At 42.6% G+C, this 18704-nt stretch overlaps 1 protein-coding gene and 3 long non-coding RNA genes across 6 annotated transcripts in view; 3 read left to right on the top strand and 1 right to left on the bottom strand.

Annotated features, from left to right (window-relative positions):
• Positions 1 to 6600, bottom strand: part of VCL (vinculin) — a 97091-nt gene extending 90491 nt beyond the window's left edge. Inside the window, exon 1 of one of the 2 annotated variants that reach the window (XM_082424922.1) lies at positions 6283 to 6600. In XM_082424922.1, the coding sequence (XP_082281048.1) occupies positions 6283 to 6450 (168 nt within the window). In that variant the 5' untranslated portion in view covers positions 6451 to 6600. The remainder of the gene's footprint in view (positions 1 to 6282) is intronic. The other variant, XM_082424921.1, reaches the window with a different exon arrangement.
• The window catches only part of LOC309642866, a 242639-nt gene extending 229494 nt beyond the window's left edge, over positions 1 to 13145 (top strand). The window contains exon 2 of the long non-coding RNA XR_014253414.1: positions 12822 to 13145. This is a non-coding gene — a long non-coding RNA (uncharacterized lncRNA). The remainder of the gene's footprint in view (positions 1 to 12821) is intronic.
• The window catches only part of LOC309642871, a 367193-nt gene that overhangs the window by 276399 nt on the left and 72090 nt on the right, over positions 1 to 18704 (top strand). The window lies entirely within an intron of this gene.
• On the top strand, positions 564 to 10686 carry LOC309642867. 2 transcript variants are annotated; one of them, XR_014253415.1, is made up of 2 exons: positions 564 to 5491; positions 9387 to 10686. It is a non-coding gene; the product is annotated as an uncharacterized lncRNA (long non-coding RNA). The 2 variants fall into 2 exon arrangements; XR_014253416.1 differs by lacking the exon at positions 564 to 5491 and adding an exon at positions 6752 to 6960.

The following is an 18704-nucleotide window of genomic DNA, read 5'->3' on the forward strand; positions in this document are numbered from 1 at the left end:
AGTTGCCTTAATGCTGCCCTTACTCCTGACTATAGCAGAAGGAGTCAACTTATGATACTGTGGTTGATACCACAAAACTTTTACTCTAACTTTTATTTTGTCCATAAAATATAAAATAACTTTTATTTTGTCCATTGTTATACCAGTGCTATTTATAAAACAGCTTTAGAAAAGCCCAACTTTCCACCGTGTCAATATATATAAACAAATATTTAAATTGGGGCTCCATTAAAATTATAAACATAGTTGTAGAAACATACAATCTCCAAAACTCTTCCATTCTCTTTATTTATTATTTATTTTTGTCTGTGTTGGGTCTTCGTTTCTGTGCGTGGGCTTTCTCAAGTTGTGGCAAGTGGGGGCCACTCTTCATCGCGGTGCGCGGGCCTCTCACTGTTGCGGCCTCCTGTTGCGGAGCACAATATCCAGATGCGCAGGCTCAGTAGTTGTGGCTCATGGGCTTAGTTGCTCCGCGGTATGTGGGATCTTCCCAGACCAGGGCTCAAATCCGTGTCCCCTGCATTGGCAGGCAGATTCTCAACCACTGCGCCACCAGGGAAGCCCTTCCATTCTCTTGATCATGAGTAAATGCTAAGTCCTACTTGTATATCTCTTTTGATCTAGAGACAAAGTGTTTCAAATGAAACTTCACAATTCCCCAAAGAATCCACAAACCTACTATAAATACTATTTAAATACAGAAATCCTACAAACTTACTTTAAATACTATTTAGTTCTCACAGACTTCAAGCTAAGCAGCCATAAATACTAGAAAAGCCTTTACGTGTTTGGCAGACATAAATACTTTTGTGTTATCTGTATCTATTCTTTTTTTTTTTTAATGCTGCAAAATTGAATGTCACTGTGAAACAGAACACTACCTTCATATCATTTTTTTTAATATAGGCCCTTCACACAGGCCATGCCAAAGCCAGCCTTTAAACAGATAATCTTGCCAAGCCCAGGACAAATGGAAACTCTTTGACTAACAACATTCTCGTTGCTTCTGATTCAAGCTAGAAAACTTCTAGTGATATTTAACAACTTTGTTCTAAGTGGACACAGAATGGTGGAGTGAAAAGAGCAGAGGGTCCAGAGTAAGAGAAACAGAGTTCAAGTCCAAGCTCCACCACTAACTAGCTGTGCCACTGTGGGCAGGTTACTTAACTTCCCTGATCTACAGTATCTTCATCTGTAAAATTCAGACCATAGCAATACCTACCTTAAAGGACTGCTATGAGATTATACATATGAAAGCATTTTATAAACCATAAAGAATTATACATTCTTATTATTTACCTCATTAATTTTTTCCTTAATATAGGAATTTATATGTTCATTTTAAAAATTGGAAAATACAGAATATGAAGAAGAAGAAAATCACTCACAGGCCTGTCACCCAAACACTGTTATTTATTTTAACTGAAATAAGTCCAACATCAACCAAAAGAAATTAAAGTAGGAATAATTTCAGATGTTAATATAGATAATTTATAAACGACAAAATTGATTTCTTTTTAAGAGCAGAACAGTCTTTCCCATCTATCAGTTTAAAGACAATGCTGCTATTTGTCCCAGAGCTGGTCCCAACAGGGTATGATATACGGGTGAGGCTCATAAAAGTAAAGGCCACAAAAACGTCCTTAATAAATATTTCATGAGCCCCAGGAGTAGTTACAACACATGCCCTCAGATGCAATGGAGAAGCAAAGTGTATGAACCCCCATTAATAAATCTGGCACAACTATATGGTCACAAAGACTGTCAGATTTCTATGGGCCACTTCAACGGGAAAAAAGAAAAATTTATATACCATGCTACAAGACAGACAGTCTAAGACTTCTGAATTTTTCACACTGCTGACTGAATCCCATCCTTGGAACCTGTACCCCTCCTCTATTTTTCCTTTCCTATCCATCTTTCTCCTAGGCCCCCTCCTTGTTTTGTGACTGCATTAGAATCATTCTCTGTGTTTAAAATGGCCTTATTTTATACAATGGAATATTATTCATCAACAAAAAGGAATGAATTTCTGACACATACTACACCACAGATGAACGTTGAAAACATTATGCTAAGTGAAAAGTCCTACACAAAAGGCCACATATTTTCTGATTCCATTTATATGAAATGTCCAGAAAGGGCAAATCCACAAAGACAGAAAGCAGACTGGTGGTTGCCTAGGGCTGGGGTGGTGGGGGATGGGAGAGAATCAGTGATTGTAATGGGTATGAAGTTCCTTTTTGAGGGAACTGTCCTAAAATTAGACTGTAGTGATGTTGTGCAATTCTGTAAATATACAAAAAAAAAAACAAAAACACTGAATTGAGTGTTTAAATGAGTGAATTGTATGGTATGTGAATTATATATCAACAAAGCTGTTTTTTAAAAAATCGTCTTATTCAGTTGAAAAAAGGACATGTAAATAATCCCATCCTACACTCTCCCAAAGGGTAGAGTAAAAGTGATGACTCAATTGTGATGATATATATATAAAGTGACCAGACTACTTTTGTTTAACAAATACACATGAAAAATTACAAATCCAAATGAGTCTTGCTTAATAATTTCCTAAGTCAAAACTTGGTCCTCAGATTCTCCATAATTCTATGCCTTTGTTTAGGTATTCTTTCCACTTGTAATGCCTTTCTTACCATGTCTTTAAAAGTTCCAATCCCACCTTCTTTAAGGCCAGCTCAGAGGTTACCTCCTCCATGAAGCCTTCCCCATGCTCTCAAGAAGAGTAACCTTACCCTCCTCTGAACTTCTATGATACTTCACTTCCTCTGGGCCACTTAGGACCTTCAATCCAGTATTATACTTATTCTGCCCAATATCATACTTATCGCTTTGATGTTAGAAGGGGGGTGTCTCAATAAATACCTACCTGATAAGTGGATGACTATAGCTTAACAATTCAGAATTTCATCATCACCTGGTAAATTTTAATTTTGGAAATATCCAAAAGTCACTTTAGACTCAAGAATGGTACATAAAGTAGTAGGGTTAAGAAATGCCCACTTCAGACAAAATTTTCTTGACCAAAATAAAACAAATTAACTTGACATATGTATGTAAATAATCAGTAAGAAATTCCCAAAGAGAAGCACTGGAATAAGGATACAGCCTCCCAAGGTAACTGAAAGAAACCTGAATTGTATAAATTCCAGAATATTTGTTCAAAAATCAGATTCATTAATTTATAGTAGCACCGTGTGTTTTTTTCCTGAGAGTTCTATTATCAAGCTCTACTAATTCTTCTTCTACTGTATTTCTAATTTTTTTTTTTTGAATTTCTTATTTTATTTATTTATTTTATTTTTGGCTGTGTTGGGTCTTCGTTTCTGTGCGAGGGCTTTCTCCAGTTGCGGCAAGCGGGGGCCACTCTTCATCGCGGTGAGCGGGCCTCTCACTGTGGCGGCCTCTCTTGTTGCGGAGCACAGGCTCCAGACGCGCAGGCTCAGTAGTTGTGGCCCACAGGCCCAGTTGCTCCACGGCATGTGGGATCTCCCCAGACCAGGGCTCGAACCCGTGTCCCCTGCACTGGCAGGCGGACTCTCAACCACTGCGCCACCAGGGAAGCCCTCTAATATGGTTTTAATTCCTGCTCCATTTTCCCTGCCACACCCAAAGTCCAGGCCCTCATTTTCCTCATGACCAACCCATTTTAAAAGTCTCCTAATTTATCTTCCTTCCCATAATTCCTTCTTTCCTTCAAAGATATCAAGCCATCCCATGTGCCAATGTTGAGGGTAGGAACAGGGAAGCACATACCTATCATATGAGGCCTGTTCTCCAGATACAATCTAGTTGGGAACTTGATACATGTACACAATTCATCACAATATTCAGCAGCATATAGACAGGGCCACAACTGACACCCAGGATTCCAAGCAATGGGTAGGTCCTCGGGCCTCCCCAGAACACAATCCATACAGTCTCCCTCACACACTGTCCTCATCCTATCCCTTCCATTCTCTTTGTTCGTCTTATTGGACTTCTGTTAAAGTGCCCATATGGCATGCACCAATTTCATCTCCAGTTTCTCTCCAACTTGCCTCCTGAGCTAAGCAAGACAATCTACTTGCTGTAATCTGGAAGTCACTTATTCACAAGTACCTTTGTTCATGATTAACTACTAATCAACACAACCCTCCCCACTTTCTCTCTGCTAACTCCTATCTACCACCAATCTCAAGTCCCTTCTTTTGTAATGTATTGGGAAGTTTGCAATTACATGTAATTTTGTTTTCAGCTTATCAATGGCCTCATTTTTTTGGTATTTGTCTCACAGTATCTATTAGTGTTTCTTAACTAAGGGACTATATCAAAGCCACCTATGGAGCTTCTCAAAAACACAAAGGCCTTGACCTGACCCCCTAAAGAGCTCCTCAGTAAGTCTGGGGTGGGAGCTGGACATCTTTATTTCTAAAAAGCCCCACTGGTGATTCTGATACACATCTCAACCTAAGAACCACTGATTTATTAAAATGCTCCCTATATAGCAGACATTCAATTCTTATTAATTCATGCATTGAAGCTCATAAATAACTTTTTTCTAAATAGCCTAACCAGATATCAGCCCCTAGACTATACACTAGCTGTGTTCCAAGTGCAACATGTGGTTTTAAGATTTCATTTCCTGAAGTACTCCTTGGAGGGACACTATTACCTTGTCTCTTTACATTGTTTCCTATTTGTTGAGAAATGGAGGCCTGGAATGCAGCCATGTTAGACAACACTACATAAGAATGTACTCCGAAGTCTTAGATTAAAATTAGTTATAAAAAGAACAAGAACAGTGTAGAACTAAACGTTTTGAATGAATTCAGTATTCTTCCTGAATACAGTCTAACTAAATCTACACAGAAGGCAGATGGGGAATTTGGTCAGTAGCGTTCTCCTAGTTACCAGTCTCCTGAACTGTCTCCTGAACTGGACCCCTGAAGACTGAGGAAGACTCTGAGCAGCTGAAGTGCGCTGAAGTGCTCTAATCAGATAAGGAACCCAAGCCCCACCCAGACCCACAGTTGCCTACCAGCCTCCTAACTACCCTGGAACACACTAGTTACACAGCTCAGTGGGGAAGCCGTATAAAATTTTTCCAAACTTGTTTCTCACAGGCAGCAGCAGTCTGCGTCACCCACCCAGGGTGGGAAAGAAAAGTGTGGTATTAGCCAGCGGAGTGTTAGGAGACTGGTCACAGCACCTCTTTTCCCCTTTCAGAAGTGGACTCCGCCTCCTCCAGGAATCACCTCAGTTATTAGTCACAGCTGTGGGCTACAGGGGTCTGCAGAGCCACTTCGCCATCTAGGAAAGTTGTGGCTCGGGGAGGAGACGCCCCGTTCTTTTCTCCGGCAGGGGCCGCAGATCCCAGATTCCACAGGCCTCTCCCAGCAGCTCCATCTTGCTTCCTGCCAGGAGGAGGGGCCGACGAGGAGGGCCCCCGAGTCTGGAAAGGCCCCAGTGGGAGGAAGCCGTTTGACAGCAGGTAAAGCCAGGTGGAAATCTCCACGGGAGTTGGAGGGGGAGGTGGGGGAGGAAAGGCAACAGGGTTAAGCGAAAGGGGAAAAGGGATTCGTAGTCATGAATTACTGCATAAAGAGATCACCCGGTGTTTGTGGGTGCCAGAGGTGTGAGCAGAAGTAGAATGCCCGGGAAAGGAGGAGACAGGGACGAGTGGCCACTAAGACAAGTGGACAGAAGGGTCGGACGCGGGGAGCTCTGGGGAGGGCTCAGAGGTGGGTGAGGCGGGTTTCAAGGTGAGGGGCAGAAGTATTAGAAAGGAGAACAACGTGGCTCAAATAAGAATCCCTGGAAGGAAAGGCAGGGAATCAGCAGAGGAGCCCGCCAGCCCAGAAGCCAGACTGGGGAGGCCTAAAAAGGAGCTGAAAGCAAGGCTGTCAACGGGAGGGGCGACAGCCTGCTGAGGCAAAGGGGCTATCAGATATCCTAACGCCTATCATTTATTGAGCGCTTACTATGGGTCATAAGCTGCGCTAGCCACTTTATAAATACCACCTCGCTGAATCTTCACAACAAACCCGCAAGGCAGGCATTATTATGATTGCCCCCATTTTATAGATGAGGAAACTGAAACCCAGAGAGGCTCGGGGGCTTGCTCAAGGTCACAACGCGGGGGCGTCAGGATTCAAACCCGAGGCGGTCTGCCTCCCGAGCCCACCGGCAAAGCCACAGGCAGCGCAGGGGAGCCGCGAGGCGAGCCGGAACCCCAGGGACGTCTCCCGCCCCCGTTCCCCATCCCAGGCCCAGCGCGCTCACCCGAACGAGGTTACTGACGGCCGCCTGCACGGCGGCCACAGGCGCAGTGAGGTCAGGGATGGCTTTGCCGTCCACCTCGCCTTCCTCGTGCATGATCACCAGGTGCGAGATCTGCTGCGCCACCGGCTCCAGAATGCTCTCAATCGTGCGCGTATGAAACACCGGCATCGCGGCGGCGAGCGGGGCGGCGAACCGCGGGCTACAGAGAACTGAGAACGGCGGGGCCGGGAATCCGCGGAGAGACGGACTCTGAGCAGCGACTACGGAGTCCGGGCTTCCCTCAGCGTAACCAGCCTCGCGGGCGCCCCGCCCCCTCTCGTCGCCGCGCCCAATGGCAGCGCCGCTCAGACCCGGGCCTCCACTCCTATTGGCCCCGCTTTGAGATGCTCCGCCCACGCAACCGCGCCGCCAAGGCCCCGCCCCGCCCCCATTCCCAAGGGAGGGGCCTGGGATTGGGGCTGAGCCGCGGGTTTTGCGACCGGATTCCCGAGCCCTAACGCCGGGCGCTCCTTATAAGGGCATGGTGGGAGCGGAGCGTGCGGCTGGAGTCGGGGCCCCGCCCCCCAGAGCCGCCTCCAGTGTTGGCTCTGCAGAGCTCCGCCCCTCTGCAGAATCACCTCAGCGGGGCGGGGTCTCCTCACCTCAGACGGCGCTGGAGTCTGAATAGACCAGGGGGCTGTAAGTCTTCACCCTGCTCCCCAACTTTTCCCTTTACACGACGCCCTCAAAATACACTTTCCATTTCCTCTCAGTAATACATTCAAACACAGAAGTGCACAGAGAAAGCATAAGCGTCCCATTCATTCACACACACACTCCACCCACTCCCGAGCTCAGAGATATTCACAGTTTAAAGTTTGGTGTTCAGGCTTCTAGACCTTTATCTACTCATTATCTTGTACATATATATTTTCTAAGTAAATGGGGTTAATCATTTTCCTGGAACTTGATATTTTTTCCCCTTAATTAAAATCCCCTGGTGGTCTCACTCCTGGTAAATATAGGTCCAGGTCTACCTCATTCTTTTTAATGGCTGCATGGTACGCCATTGCCTGAAATCGAACAGTTTCCTAGTTATGGACATTTAGGTTGGTTTCTGTTTTTTGCTATTCAACAATTCTGCATGAACATCATTGTACTTGCTTCTGTATTGTACACATGTGTATTTATCGAGGACCTAGAAATGAAGTGAAAATGCAAAACTATGTACATTTTACATTTTGATAGATAAGACCAAATTGCCTATTCCTCTCACAGCATGCTTTGTAGAAGACATCTTCTAAATGTCTTCCTCACCTCAAAATCTCTTTTGCCTAAGCTTCCCCATTCCAAGAGGAAACAGTTTCGCTGATACCTCCAAGCTGAAGATGCTCAAGTCAAATGCAAATATTTCTCAAGCACCCATGTTTTGCAAGAGACTAAACTAGTGTGTGTTGCCCTGTGCAATTCTTGAAATTATTTTTGCCTAGTGGTATATAGCCCCTGTTTCAGCTGTGTGTGTTACCAAGTCCTGTACTTTTCCTTCTCATAATACTTACACTTTTTTGTTACTGCTTTCATGTCCTTAGAGGCAATGGATTTCTTTCTCTCTCTATTTTAAGCTAACGTTTATTTGGTACTTTCTAAATTCTAAGAAACTTTAAATTTGGTACTTTGTAATTTCTAAGGTCACACATAGGATGAGCTACTCAATTTGTGGGACCCAGTGCAAAATAAAAATGTGGATCAAAAAGCAGAAAAAAGTGCTGTTAAAGATACTAAAATGTAAAGCTTACTCCTTTCTTTGGTGTTCTCTCTCTCAACCTGTCATAGTATTTTTTATTTGCTATCGAATGTCACACTCCTGGGCAGGGAGATAACCTTTGGGATAAATACAGATCCCCCCATAGGAAATTGGGGGCCCATGCAACCCACTGGCTGCCTGAAGCCCCCTCCTGCTAGCCGCTGGACTGACATACTATTCCCAGCAAGGGACAGGAGGCCAAACCAGGCATCTCCCCTTACCACAGGCCTGCCTCCCCAACCCACAGCAAATGGGTGACCTCCAAAGGTATTACAACCTCCACACTGAGACTCTCTCAATAACTGGACAAAGGAAGGCAAGAGACTCACCCCCCACCAAGTGAAGCACAAAAAAAATGCAGTGGCATTGATACCTTGGGTTGAGAATGACCACCTTCTTGCCTAACCCCTAGATACTATTGGTGGCACACACAGAGCCCTGCCCAAGGTAGAGTAGAGGGTAGAAGTAGTCACTGAACAAGGGCAGGGGAGGCTGGGTGAGGTCAGGGGGCCAGAGGTTGGGAGAGCAAGCAGCTGAAAACCCATCCAAGAGAGGTGGTAGAAGGGAGGACCACGTAGAAGCTGAGGTTCCAAGCCCCCAGTGCTTGTTCCAATTGTCCCATTGAACTTCTCTTCTAAAATACAAACTCAAAGATAAAATTATTAAGAATAAAGACAATGATTGCAGAGCATTTGACCCCAAATGTGAAGTTCTGAGTGCAGGGTCCTGTGTAACTACACTGATTGCGCACCCATGAACCTGACCCTAGTTACATAGCTGGTAACGTAGGTCTGACCATGACTGACTTAATTACTAAACAGTTCCCTAGGAACTTCCATTCCTTATGCAGTTTCTTATCAAATCTATTAAAATTTTTCTCTAGTCCTACCATAGCTACCAAAGCTCTTTTCTCTGTTCACTATTTCACATTAGTAATAATAATATTTGGGTGATGGAACTGTATACGATTTGTTTTCTATAATCCTCACGCTGCTGATAGTATATTTATGTGCTGTTTAACACGTTCTTCTGTCCTGTGAATTTCCTGCAAGTTGGCAGCGAGATTCAGAGGCTCGATCATGTAGTTGTCAACTGTAACATATGATCCCTGCCTACAATCTTGTAATCCAGGCTCCTCCTGACTGGCCATATTAACCTCCCTAAAATACCATATTGCATATCCAGTCCATGTGTTCCCCTCCATCCACATCCATATCCACTTCTGTCCCCTTCCTCCCCCACAATTCACATGCACCCTCTAAAATCTTCCATGGCACCTGTTAACACATTTTAATACATTTTAATGTCAATACCTCCACAGACTGGGCTCAGACCGACATTACTGCCTTCTGCTTTCCCATCCAGACCCACAGTCAGGTGGGTTACACAATGCAAAGAACACAAACTCGAAGTCATCCAGAGCTCAAGCCGTAATCCCAGCTTTACAACTTGATTGGGATAGAACTCTGGTGAGTGGCTTTTCTTCTCTCTGCCTGAATATCTTTCTTTGTAAAAGTGAAATGATACCACCCTCATAGAGCTGATATACGGATTGGTGAATGAATTTGTGTAAACACCAAGGAGACCTCAGTAAAAGGAAGCTATTATTATTATTGGAGCAGTCACAAACAGACATATTCTAATATCCAAAAATCTGTGGTGGAGTTCCACTTTTGAGTTTTGCCTGCATTTCTTTCCTACCTAGAGAGTTCTCTCTACTTGTCTGTGTCTTATCTACTCTGGTAGGTAAAATTCTAAGATGTCCCCTAGATTTACGGCCCCTGGTCTAATCCCCAGGACTATGACTATAATAGATTTTACTCCCATGATTAGATGACGTTATATAGTACAGTTGAATTTAAGATAGGGAGGTTATCGAGGCAGGCCTCGCCTAATCGCATTAGCCCCCTTAAAGCAGAGAATTTTCTCCAGCTGGTCACAGAAGAGGAAATTAAAAATTAGAAGCACGAGAAGGATTTGACAAGCTATTGCTGGATTAAAGATGCAAGAGGCCACATATCAAGGAATGCAGGCAGCTTCTAGGAGCTAAACCTGGCCCTGGCTGACAGACAGCAGGAAAACATGGACCTCATTCCCACAGCCGCAAGGAACTGAATCCTGCCAACAAGAAGAATGATCTTGGTAACAGATTCGCCCCAAAGCTTCCAGATGAGAACTCAGTCCAGTTGGCACCTTGATTACAGCCTTGTGATACTGAGCAGAGAACCCAGCCTCACCACACAGGACTTCTGACGTATACAATTTTGAGATAATAAATGGGCGTTGTGGGCTTCCCTGGTGGCACAGTGGTTAAGAATCCGCCTGCCAATTCAGGGGACATGGGTTCAAGCCCTGGTCCGGGAAGATCCCACATGCCGCAGAGCAACTAAGCCCATGTGCCACAACTACTGAGTCTGCGCTCTAGAGCCTGCGAGCCACAACTACTGAGCCCACATGCCACAACTACTGAAGCCCGTGCACCTAGAGCCCGTGCTCCTCAACAAGAGAAGCCACCGCAATGAGAAGCCTGAGCACCACAACGAAGAGTAGCCCCCGCTCGCCACAACTAGAGAAAGCCTGCGCGCAGCAACGAAGACCCAATGCAGCCAAAAATAAATAAATAAATTGATATAAAAAATAAAAAAATAAATGGGCGTTGTGAGGTAATTTGTTACATAGCAATAGAATAACTAATGCACCTATCTTCAAGGCCCACTTCTAGTTCTTTCTCTATGACTTCCCACTGCAAAGCCCTGGCATGAGCTCTTTATACAATCCTTTCTGCTTCATAGCACTTATCACAATTTTCCATTTATTAGATGACCATTTTACATTTCTCTCACATCTCTCTATGACAGAGGCTGCTAGATGTCCCCAATATCTGTTCTGCTCTTCCTCTATAATAACAGAACCCCAGATTTATAGCTGGGCACTTAGCCACACGGTTTCAAATTGACACTTGGCAAGTTACAAAGCTTCGGTTCTCTCATCTCTAAAATGGGGATAATAATGTTTTCAATCTTACTGAATACAAAGGATTAGCACATAATAAGCACTCAAAAAATGTTACCAGAGAGAGAGAGGTCAATTCATAACCTGCACTAGACTAAGAACCATCATGAAAGTAAGTCAAAATTAATGTGAAGATCATGTGATCAAGTTCCAAGCAAGAGGAGCTCACCATGGGCCTGAGGGTAAGAAAGAGTTTATGGGATAGTGGAATTAAATCTGGCCTCAAAGGAAGAATAATGTTTGGTTAGGCAGGCAAGGCGGCAGACATTCCAGAATGAGCAAGACCTGGAGGGAAGCATGTTCAGGAGAGTGATTAAATTAGTCAGACAGAAGTGAATGTTCATACAACTCAAAGATAAAGGTGAAAAGGTAAATTTCCACAAGATTATAATCTACAGAGGTTAGGGACTGTGTGACATTTGCTCGTGGTCGTGGCTAGCTCAACATTACTCTTTGCCGTGTAATTAGTCTGAAGGCCACTAATGATAGGGAACATTGTAAGATATGTAAAAATTTAGCATTTTCCGGTTAGAAGAAACTGGGGAAGAGTTTTCGATGCTGGCAGTTATTTTACACAGTGCCAATGACATGGGAAACTTTAGATTCTTTTAAGTCCGTAGCAATTCTCTGAGGTAGGTAGAAAACAAGAAGTACAGTTCTCTTTTTGTTACACAGACTGGGAAATTGAGACATAGTAGCAACTGTCAGTGTGAGTACAATTTGTGGAAATTTTAGTCAAGGATAGAGATTCTTCTATATTTAGTTGGGATGTTCAGTTTCGCTCCGTGTTTGTGTTCTCCTCCTGATGAGGTTTTGGACTGCTGTATGTCGGTCATGTGTCTAAGGATTTACTTACACCTATTCAGTACACTCCAGTGCACTTTACGCCCACGTGGGTCAATCTACAACTTACACATACACACTGCATTCCCCCATCTCACCACGGATGTACCTTCTCTCTCTAGAACATGTCACCAGCCCTCTCCCCACGCTGTCCCCACATAAGAACCACACAGTGGCTCAATCAGTAGTTCTTCCTTTCCTTCCCCAAATGCTGCATGCACACCCCACCCCACCCTCCACCCCCACCCAAAACCACAACCACTTCCGCCATCATTTTGAATACAATGTGGTTCTTTTTCTTTTTTTTACCCCTAGCTTTAATAAGGTATAATTCACAAATAAAGACTATTTATTTATTTATTTATATAAAATATATGGTATCATATATGTATATATACATTTATAGTGTACAATGTGGTGTTTTGATATACAGATACATTGTGAAATGATCACCACAATCAAGCTAATTAACACATCCATCATCGCATATAGTTACCATTTTTCACGTATGTTGAGAATACTTAAGATCTACTCAGAAAATTTCAAGTATACAATACATTAACAATACATTAACAGTATACAGAATTATTAACTATAGTCACCAGACTGTACATTAGGTCTCCAAAACTTACTCATCTTATAACTGAAAGTTTGTACACTTTGATCAACATCTCCCCATTTCTCCCACTCCATCCATCCCATCCCATAGTAACCACCCTTCTACTCTTTGTTTCTATGAGTTTGACTTTTTAAGATATTACATGTAAGTGAGATCATGCAGTATTTATCTTTCTGTGTCTGGCTTATTTCACTTAGCATACTGTCTTCCAGTTTCATCCATGTTGTTGCAAATGGCAGAATTTCCTTCTTTTTTAATGCTGAATAATATTACACTGTATAGGGGCTTCCCTGGTGGCGCAGTGGTTGAGAGTCTGCCTGCTAATGCAGGGGACGCAGGTTCGAGCCCTGGTCTGGGAGGATCCCACATGCCGCGGAGCGGCTGGGCCCGTGAGCCACAACTACTGAGCCTGCGCCCCGCAACGGGAGGGGCCGCGGTGGTGAAAGGCCCGCGCACCGCGATGAAGAGCGGTCCCCGCACCGCGATGAAGAGTGGCCCCCGCTTGCCGCAGCTGGAGAAAGCCCTCGCACGAACCGAGGACCCAACACAGCCAAAAATAAATAAATAAATAAATAAAGTATCTATAAAAAAAAAAAAAAAAAAAAATATTCCACTGTATACATATATCACATTTTCTTTATCATTGCGTGGACACATAGGTTCTTTCCATGTCTTGGCTATTGTGAATAACGCTGCAATGAACGTGGGAGTGCAGATATCTTTTCAAGAGTTAGATTTTGTTTCCTTTGGATATATACCCAGAAGTAGAATTGCATTTTCTAAAGAAGACATCCAAAAAGGTGCTCAATATCAATAATCAGCAGGGAACTGCAAATCAAAACCACACAGATATCACATCATATCTGTTAGAATGGCTCCTATCAAAAAGTCAGAAAATAACAAGTGTTGGTGAGGATGTGGAGAAAAGTGAATCCTTATACACTTTTGGGAATGTAAATTGGTACAGCCATTATGGAAACCAGTATGGAGCGTCCTCAAAAATTAAAAATAGAACTACCATATGATCCTGCTCTTTCTTGACCAAGCTTTTAAAAATTCAATGTGAATTTAAATCATTTTCAACTTTACACCTTTTTCCAGTTTTCTCAGTTTTTTATTGCACTTCAACCTTCTTCACTGTGTGAGAAAGCTACAAAGAATGGTATTAAATATTATGTAGAATTTCAGCTTCCAAAGATAACTACTAATAACATTTTAATATATTCCCTTTTAGCCTTTTTTTCTGTTCATATATATTTTTATGTGTATGTTCAATTTTTTCTTATACAATTTTTTTCTGAGATAATTTACATACTATAAAATTCACCCTTTTAAAATACAGTGTTCAATTTTTATTCCTGCTATTTTCACCTTAACATTATTATATCAAGAACATACGCCCATGACATTGAATATTCTTCAAACCTTGATTTTTATAGTCAGTTTATAGACATATTACATTTAAAGTGTGCAAGAACCATAATTTATTTAAACAACTTTCTAGTTTTGGACATTTAGGTTTTCTCCAACTTTTTATTATTGTAAATAGTGCTTTGAAAAATAGCCTTGAGTTTTTATTTTTATATGCATTGAATTGTTGCTTTAACACCTTTACTACTTATGAGTCGAACAAACACCATTGGTTACCTACTCAGTAGGCATTCTCTCCTTCATCCTTAGCTTGTAGAATCTAATACTTTGGAGAAGTATATTAGTTATCTATTGCTGTACGTAAATTACTCCAAAACAATAATCTTTTATTCTCTCATGTTTTCTGTGGTTCAGGAATTTGGAAGTAACTTGGCTGGGAAGTTCTAGCTCAGAGTCTCTCATAAGGCTGCAGTCAGATAGTAGCTACAGCTGGGGTCATCTCAAAAGCTTCTTCAATCATATGTCTGATACCTGGACTAGGAAGACTCGAAGACCATGGGGGCTTAAGTGATGGAGCCCTTCAGGCATCTCTTTCTATTTCTGTGTGGTCCCTCCCATGGGCTCTCAAGCATGATGATTTCAGGGTAGCCAGACTTCTTTACAGGACTCAGAATTCCAAAGGCACATCTCCCAAGAGATTAAGAGCTATGCAGAAGCTGTATTGCCTTTCCTAACCTAGCCTTGAAAGTCACAAATATCTCTTCTCACCTGAATCATACATGAGTCTTCCCAGATTCCAGGAAGGGAACATAGACCCACTTCTTGATGGAGAAGTATCAATTCACATTTAAGGAGACCATTTGAAAAGTGTTATCTGTCAAAGGAGGCAAATATGCTGAGAGAAGGTGGGCCCCTCCCCAAACCTAAGGGATGAACGATGCTTTCTCTGAACCAAGTATGATAATCCCACTCTTTGTTGTTGGTATAAAAGATACCACTACTTGTCCACCCAAAATGTATTTTCCCTTCCTCCTATCAGAACTCAGCTAACTATACTAAATTACCCAGGCTTTCTTGCAGCTAGAATAGCCAAGGGATGAATTCTGCCCAATGAAACCAAACTCAGAGATCTAAAAAACCTTTTGCTTTTCTGAGATAGATACTTGCCCCTTTCTAATGCACAAGAACATAGCTCCAGGGGTAGTCCTTGATGGACATGAGTCAATCAATACAGTCTCTCCACCTGCTCATAGTGATTGGTTCAAAAGTAAGCAAATGACAAAAAGAATAAAATACCTAGGAATAAACCTACCTAAGGAGACAAAAGATCTGTATGCAGAAAGCTATAAGACACTGAGGAAAGAAATCAAAGACAATGCAAACAGATGGAAAGATATACCATATTCTTGGATTGGAAGAATCAACATTGTGAAAATAACTGTACTACCCAAAGCAATCTACAGATTCAATGCAATCCCTATCAAAATACCAATGGCATTTTTCACAGAACTAGAACAAGAAATTTTACAGTTTGTATGGAAACACAAAAGACCCCGAATAGCCAAAGCAATCCTGAGAAAGAAAAACAGAGCTGGAGGAATCAGGCTCCCTGACTTCAGACTATACTACAAAGCTACAGTAATCAAGACAGTATGGTACTGGCACAAAAAGAGAAATATAGATCAATGGAACAGGATACAAAGCCCAGAGGTGAACTCATGCACATATGGTCAACTTATCTTTTTTTTTTAAATATTTTATTTATTTATTTATGTATTCATGGCTGTGTTGGGTCTTCGTTTCTGTGTGAGGGCTCTCTCCAGTTGCGGCAAGCGGGGGCCACTCCTCATCGCAGTGCGCGGGCCTCTCACTATCACGGCCTCTCTTGTTGCAGAGCACAGGCTCCAGACGCGCAGGCTCAGTAATTGTGGCCCACGGGCCCAGTCACTCCGCGGCATGTGGGATCCTCCCAGACCAGGGCTCGAACCCGTGTCCCCTGCATTGGCAGGCAGACTCTCAACCACTGCGCCACCAGGGAAGCCCAGTCAACTTATCTTTGACAAAGGAGGCAAGACTATACAATGGAGAAAAGACAGCCTCTTCAATAAGTGGTGCTGGGAAAACTGGACAGCTACATGTAAAAGAAAGAAATTAAAACACTTCCTAACACCATACACAAAAATAAACTCAAAATGGATTAAATACCTAAATGTAAGGGTAGACACTATAAAACTCTTAGAGGAAAACATAGGCAGAACACTCTATGACATAAATCACAGCAAGTACCTTTTTGACTCACCTCCTACAGAAATGGAAATAAAAACAAAAATAAACAAATGGGACCTAATGAAACTTAAAAGCTTTTGCACAGCAAGGGAAACCATAAACAAGATGAAAAGACAACGCTCAGAATGGGAGAAAATATTTGCAAATGAAGCAACAGACAAAGGATTAATCTCCAAAATATACAAGCAGTCCATGCAGCTCAATATCAAAAAATCAAACAACCCAATCCAAAAATGGGCACAAAACCTAAACAGACATTTCTCCAAAGAAGATATACAGATGGCCAACAAACGCATGAAATGATGCTCAACATCACTAATCATTAGAGAAATGCAAATCAAAACCACAATGAGGTATCACTTCACCGGTCAGAATGGCCATCATCAAAAAACCTAGAAACAATAAATGCTGGAGAGGCTGTGGAGAAAAGGAACCTTCCTGCACTGTTGGTGGGAATATAAATTGATACATTCAATTTGGAGAACTAAGCCACTATGGAGAACAGTATGGAGGTTCCTTAAAAAAAACTAAAAATAGAACTACCATATGACCCAGCAATCCCACTACTGGGCATATACCCTGAGAAAACCATAATTCAAAAAGAGTCATGTACCACAATGTTCATTGCAGCTCTATTTACAATAGCCAGGACATGGAAGCAACCTAAATGTCCATGACAGATGAATGGATAAAGAAGTTGTGGCACATATATGCAATGGAATATTACTCAGCCATTAAAAGGAACAAAATTAAGTTACTTGTAATGAGGTAGATGGACCTAGAGTCTGTCATACAGAGTGAAGTCAGTCAGAAAGAGAAAAACAAATACTGTATGCTAACGCATATGTATGGAATCCAGAAAAACGGTACTGATGAACCTAGTGGCAGGGCAGGAATAAAAACGCAGATGTAGAGAACGTACTTGAGGACACAGTGGGGGAAGGGGAAGCTGGGACGAAGTGAGAGAGTAGCATTGACATATATACACTACCAAAGGTAATATGGATGGCTAGTGGGAAGCTGCTGCATAGCACAGGGAGATAAGCTTGATGCTTTGTGATGACCTAGAGGGGTGGGACAGGGAGGGTTGGAGGGAGGCTCAAGAGGGAGGGGATATGGGGATATATGTATACTTATAGCTGATTCACTTTGTTGTACGGCAGAAACTAACACAACATTTTAAAGCAATTATACTCCAATAAAGACGTTAAAAAAAAAAAAAGTAAGCAATTAATCCAATTTGTTCCAATATGAGAAAGAGTGACTCCCAGGTGTAGGAGCTACCAGAGACATGCTTTCTTTTCCCTCAAGGTATGGTGTAAAAATGGAAGCATATGCAGCCATTTCACTTCCATGGTGGGAGAGTCTGGAGCTCTGAGGAACACCATAAAGAGCTTGAATATGAAGGCAACACTGTGGAGAAAGAAAGTGAGAAAGAGAGAAATATGTCCTCAGTGAAATTTTTATTTTGGACTCAATTTTCACCTGATGCCAGTCTAACCTGAGGATTTTTCAGTTACTGAGTATATTGATCAAGGTTCTCCTGAGAAACAGAACCAATAGAAACCAAAGAGATTTATTGTAAGGAATTGGCTCATTATGGAGGAGGACAAGTCCCATGATCTGCAGGGTGAATTGGCAATCCGGAGACCCAGGAGAGTGATTTAGTTCTAGTCCAAGTCTGAAGGCCTGAGAACCAGGAGAGCCAGTGGTATAATTCCTGTCAAGGGCTGGCTGGCTCAAGACCCAGGAAAAGCTCATGTTTCAGTTCTAGTCCAAAGGCAGGGAAAAAGGCCTTGTCCCAGTTGGAAGGCAAGCAGGAAAGAATTCTCTGTTCCCTGGGCGGTGTTCACCCTTTTTGTTCTATTCAGGCCTTCAGTTGATTGGATGAGACCCACTCACATTAGGGAAGGCAATCTGCTTGACTCAGTCTACCAATTTAAATGTTAATCTCATCCGAAAACACCCTCACAGAAACACCCAGAAAAATGACCAAATATCTGGGCACCTCATGGCCCAGTCTAGATGGCACAAAATTAACCACACTGAGCAAATTAGTCTTGTGGTTTAAGTCAGTTTGATTTGGGTTTTCTTTTTTTTAGCCACACCACATAAAATGCAGGATCTTAGTTCCCCCACCAGGGATCAAACCCACACCCCCTGCAGTGGAAGCTCGGAGTGTTAACCACTGGACCACCAGGGAACTCCCTGATTTGATTTTCTTTCACTTGCAACCAAAAGAGGCTAACTTGATACAGGGCACCTATTGTGTGCTAGACTGTGCCAGGTGCACAGAAGTGGTGATGAAGACAGAGCTTACAGTCTAGCAGCGTGTGTAGGAAGGTCATTGCTTTAAAAAACAAATGTTATTAAAGCATAACATTCAGGTAACTGCAGCCTGGTTGACATCTTGACTACAGTCTCATGAGAGACCCCGAATCAGAACCACCCAGATAAGCTGTTCCCAAATCCCTGACCCAGAGAAATTCATGTGAGATAATAAATGGT

The sequence above is a fragment of the Balaenoptera physalus genome, assembly GCF_965194825.1.
Source record: "Balaenoptera physalus genome assembly, chromosome: 14".
Classification (NCBI taxonomy): Eukaryota; Metazoa; Chordata; class Mammalia; order Artiodactyla; family Balaenopteridae; genus Balaenoptera; species Balaenoptera physalus.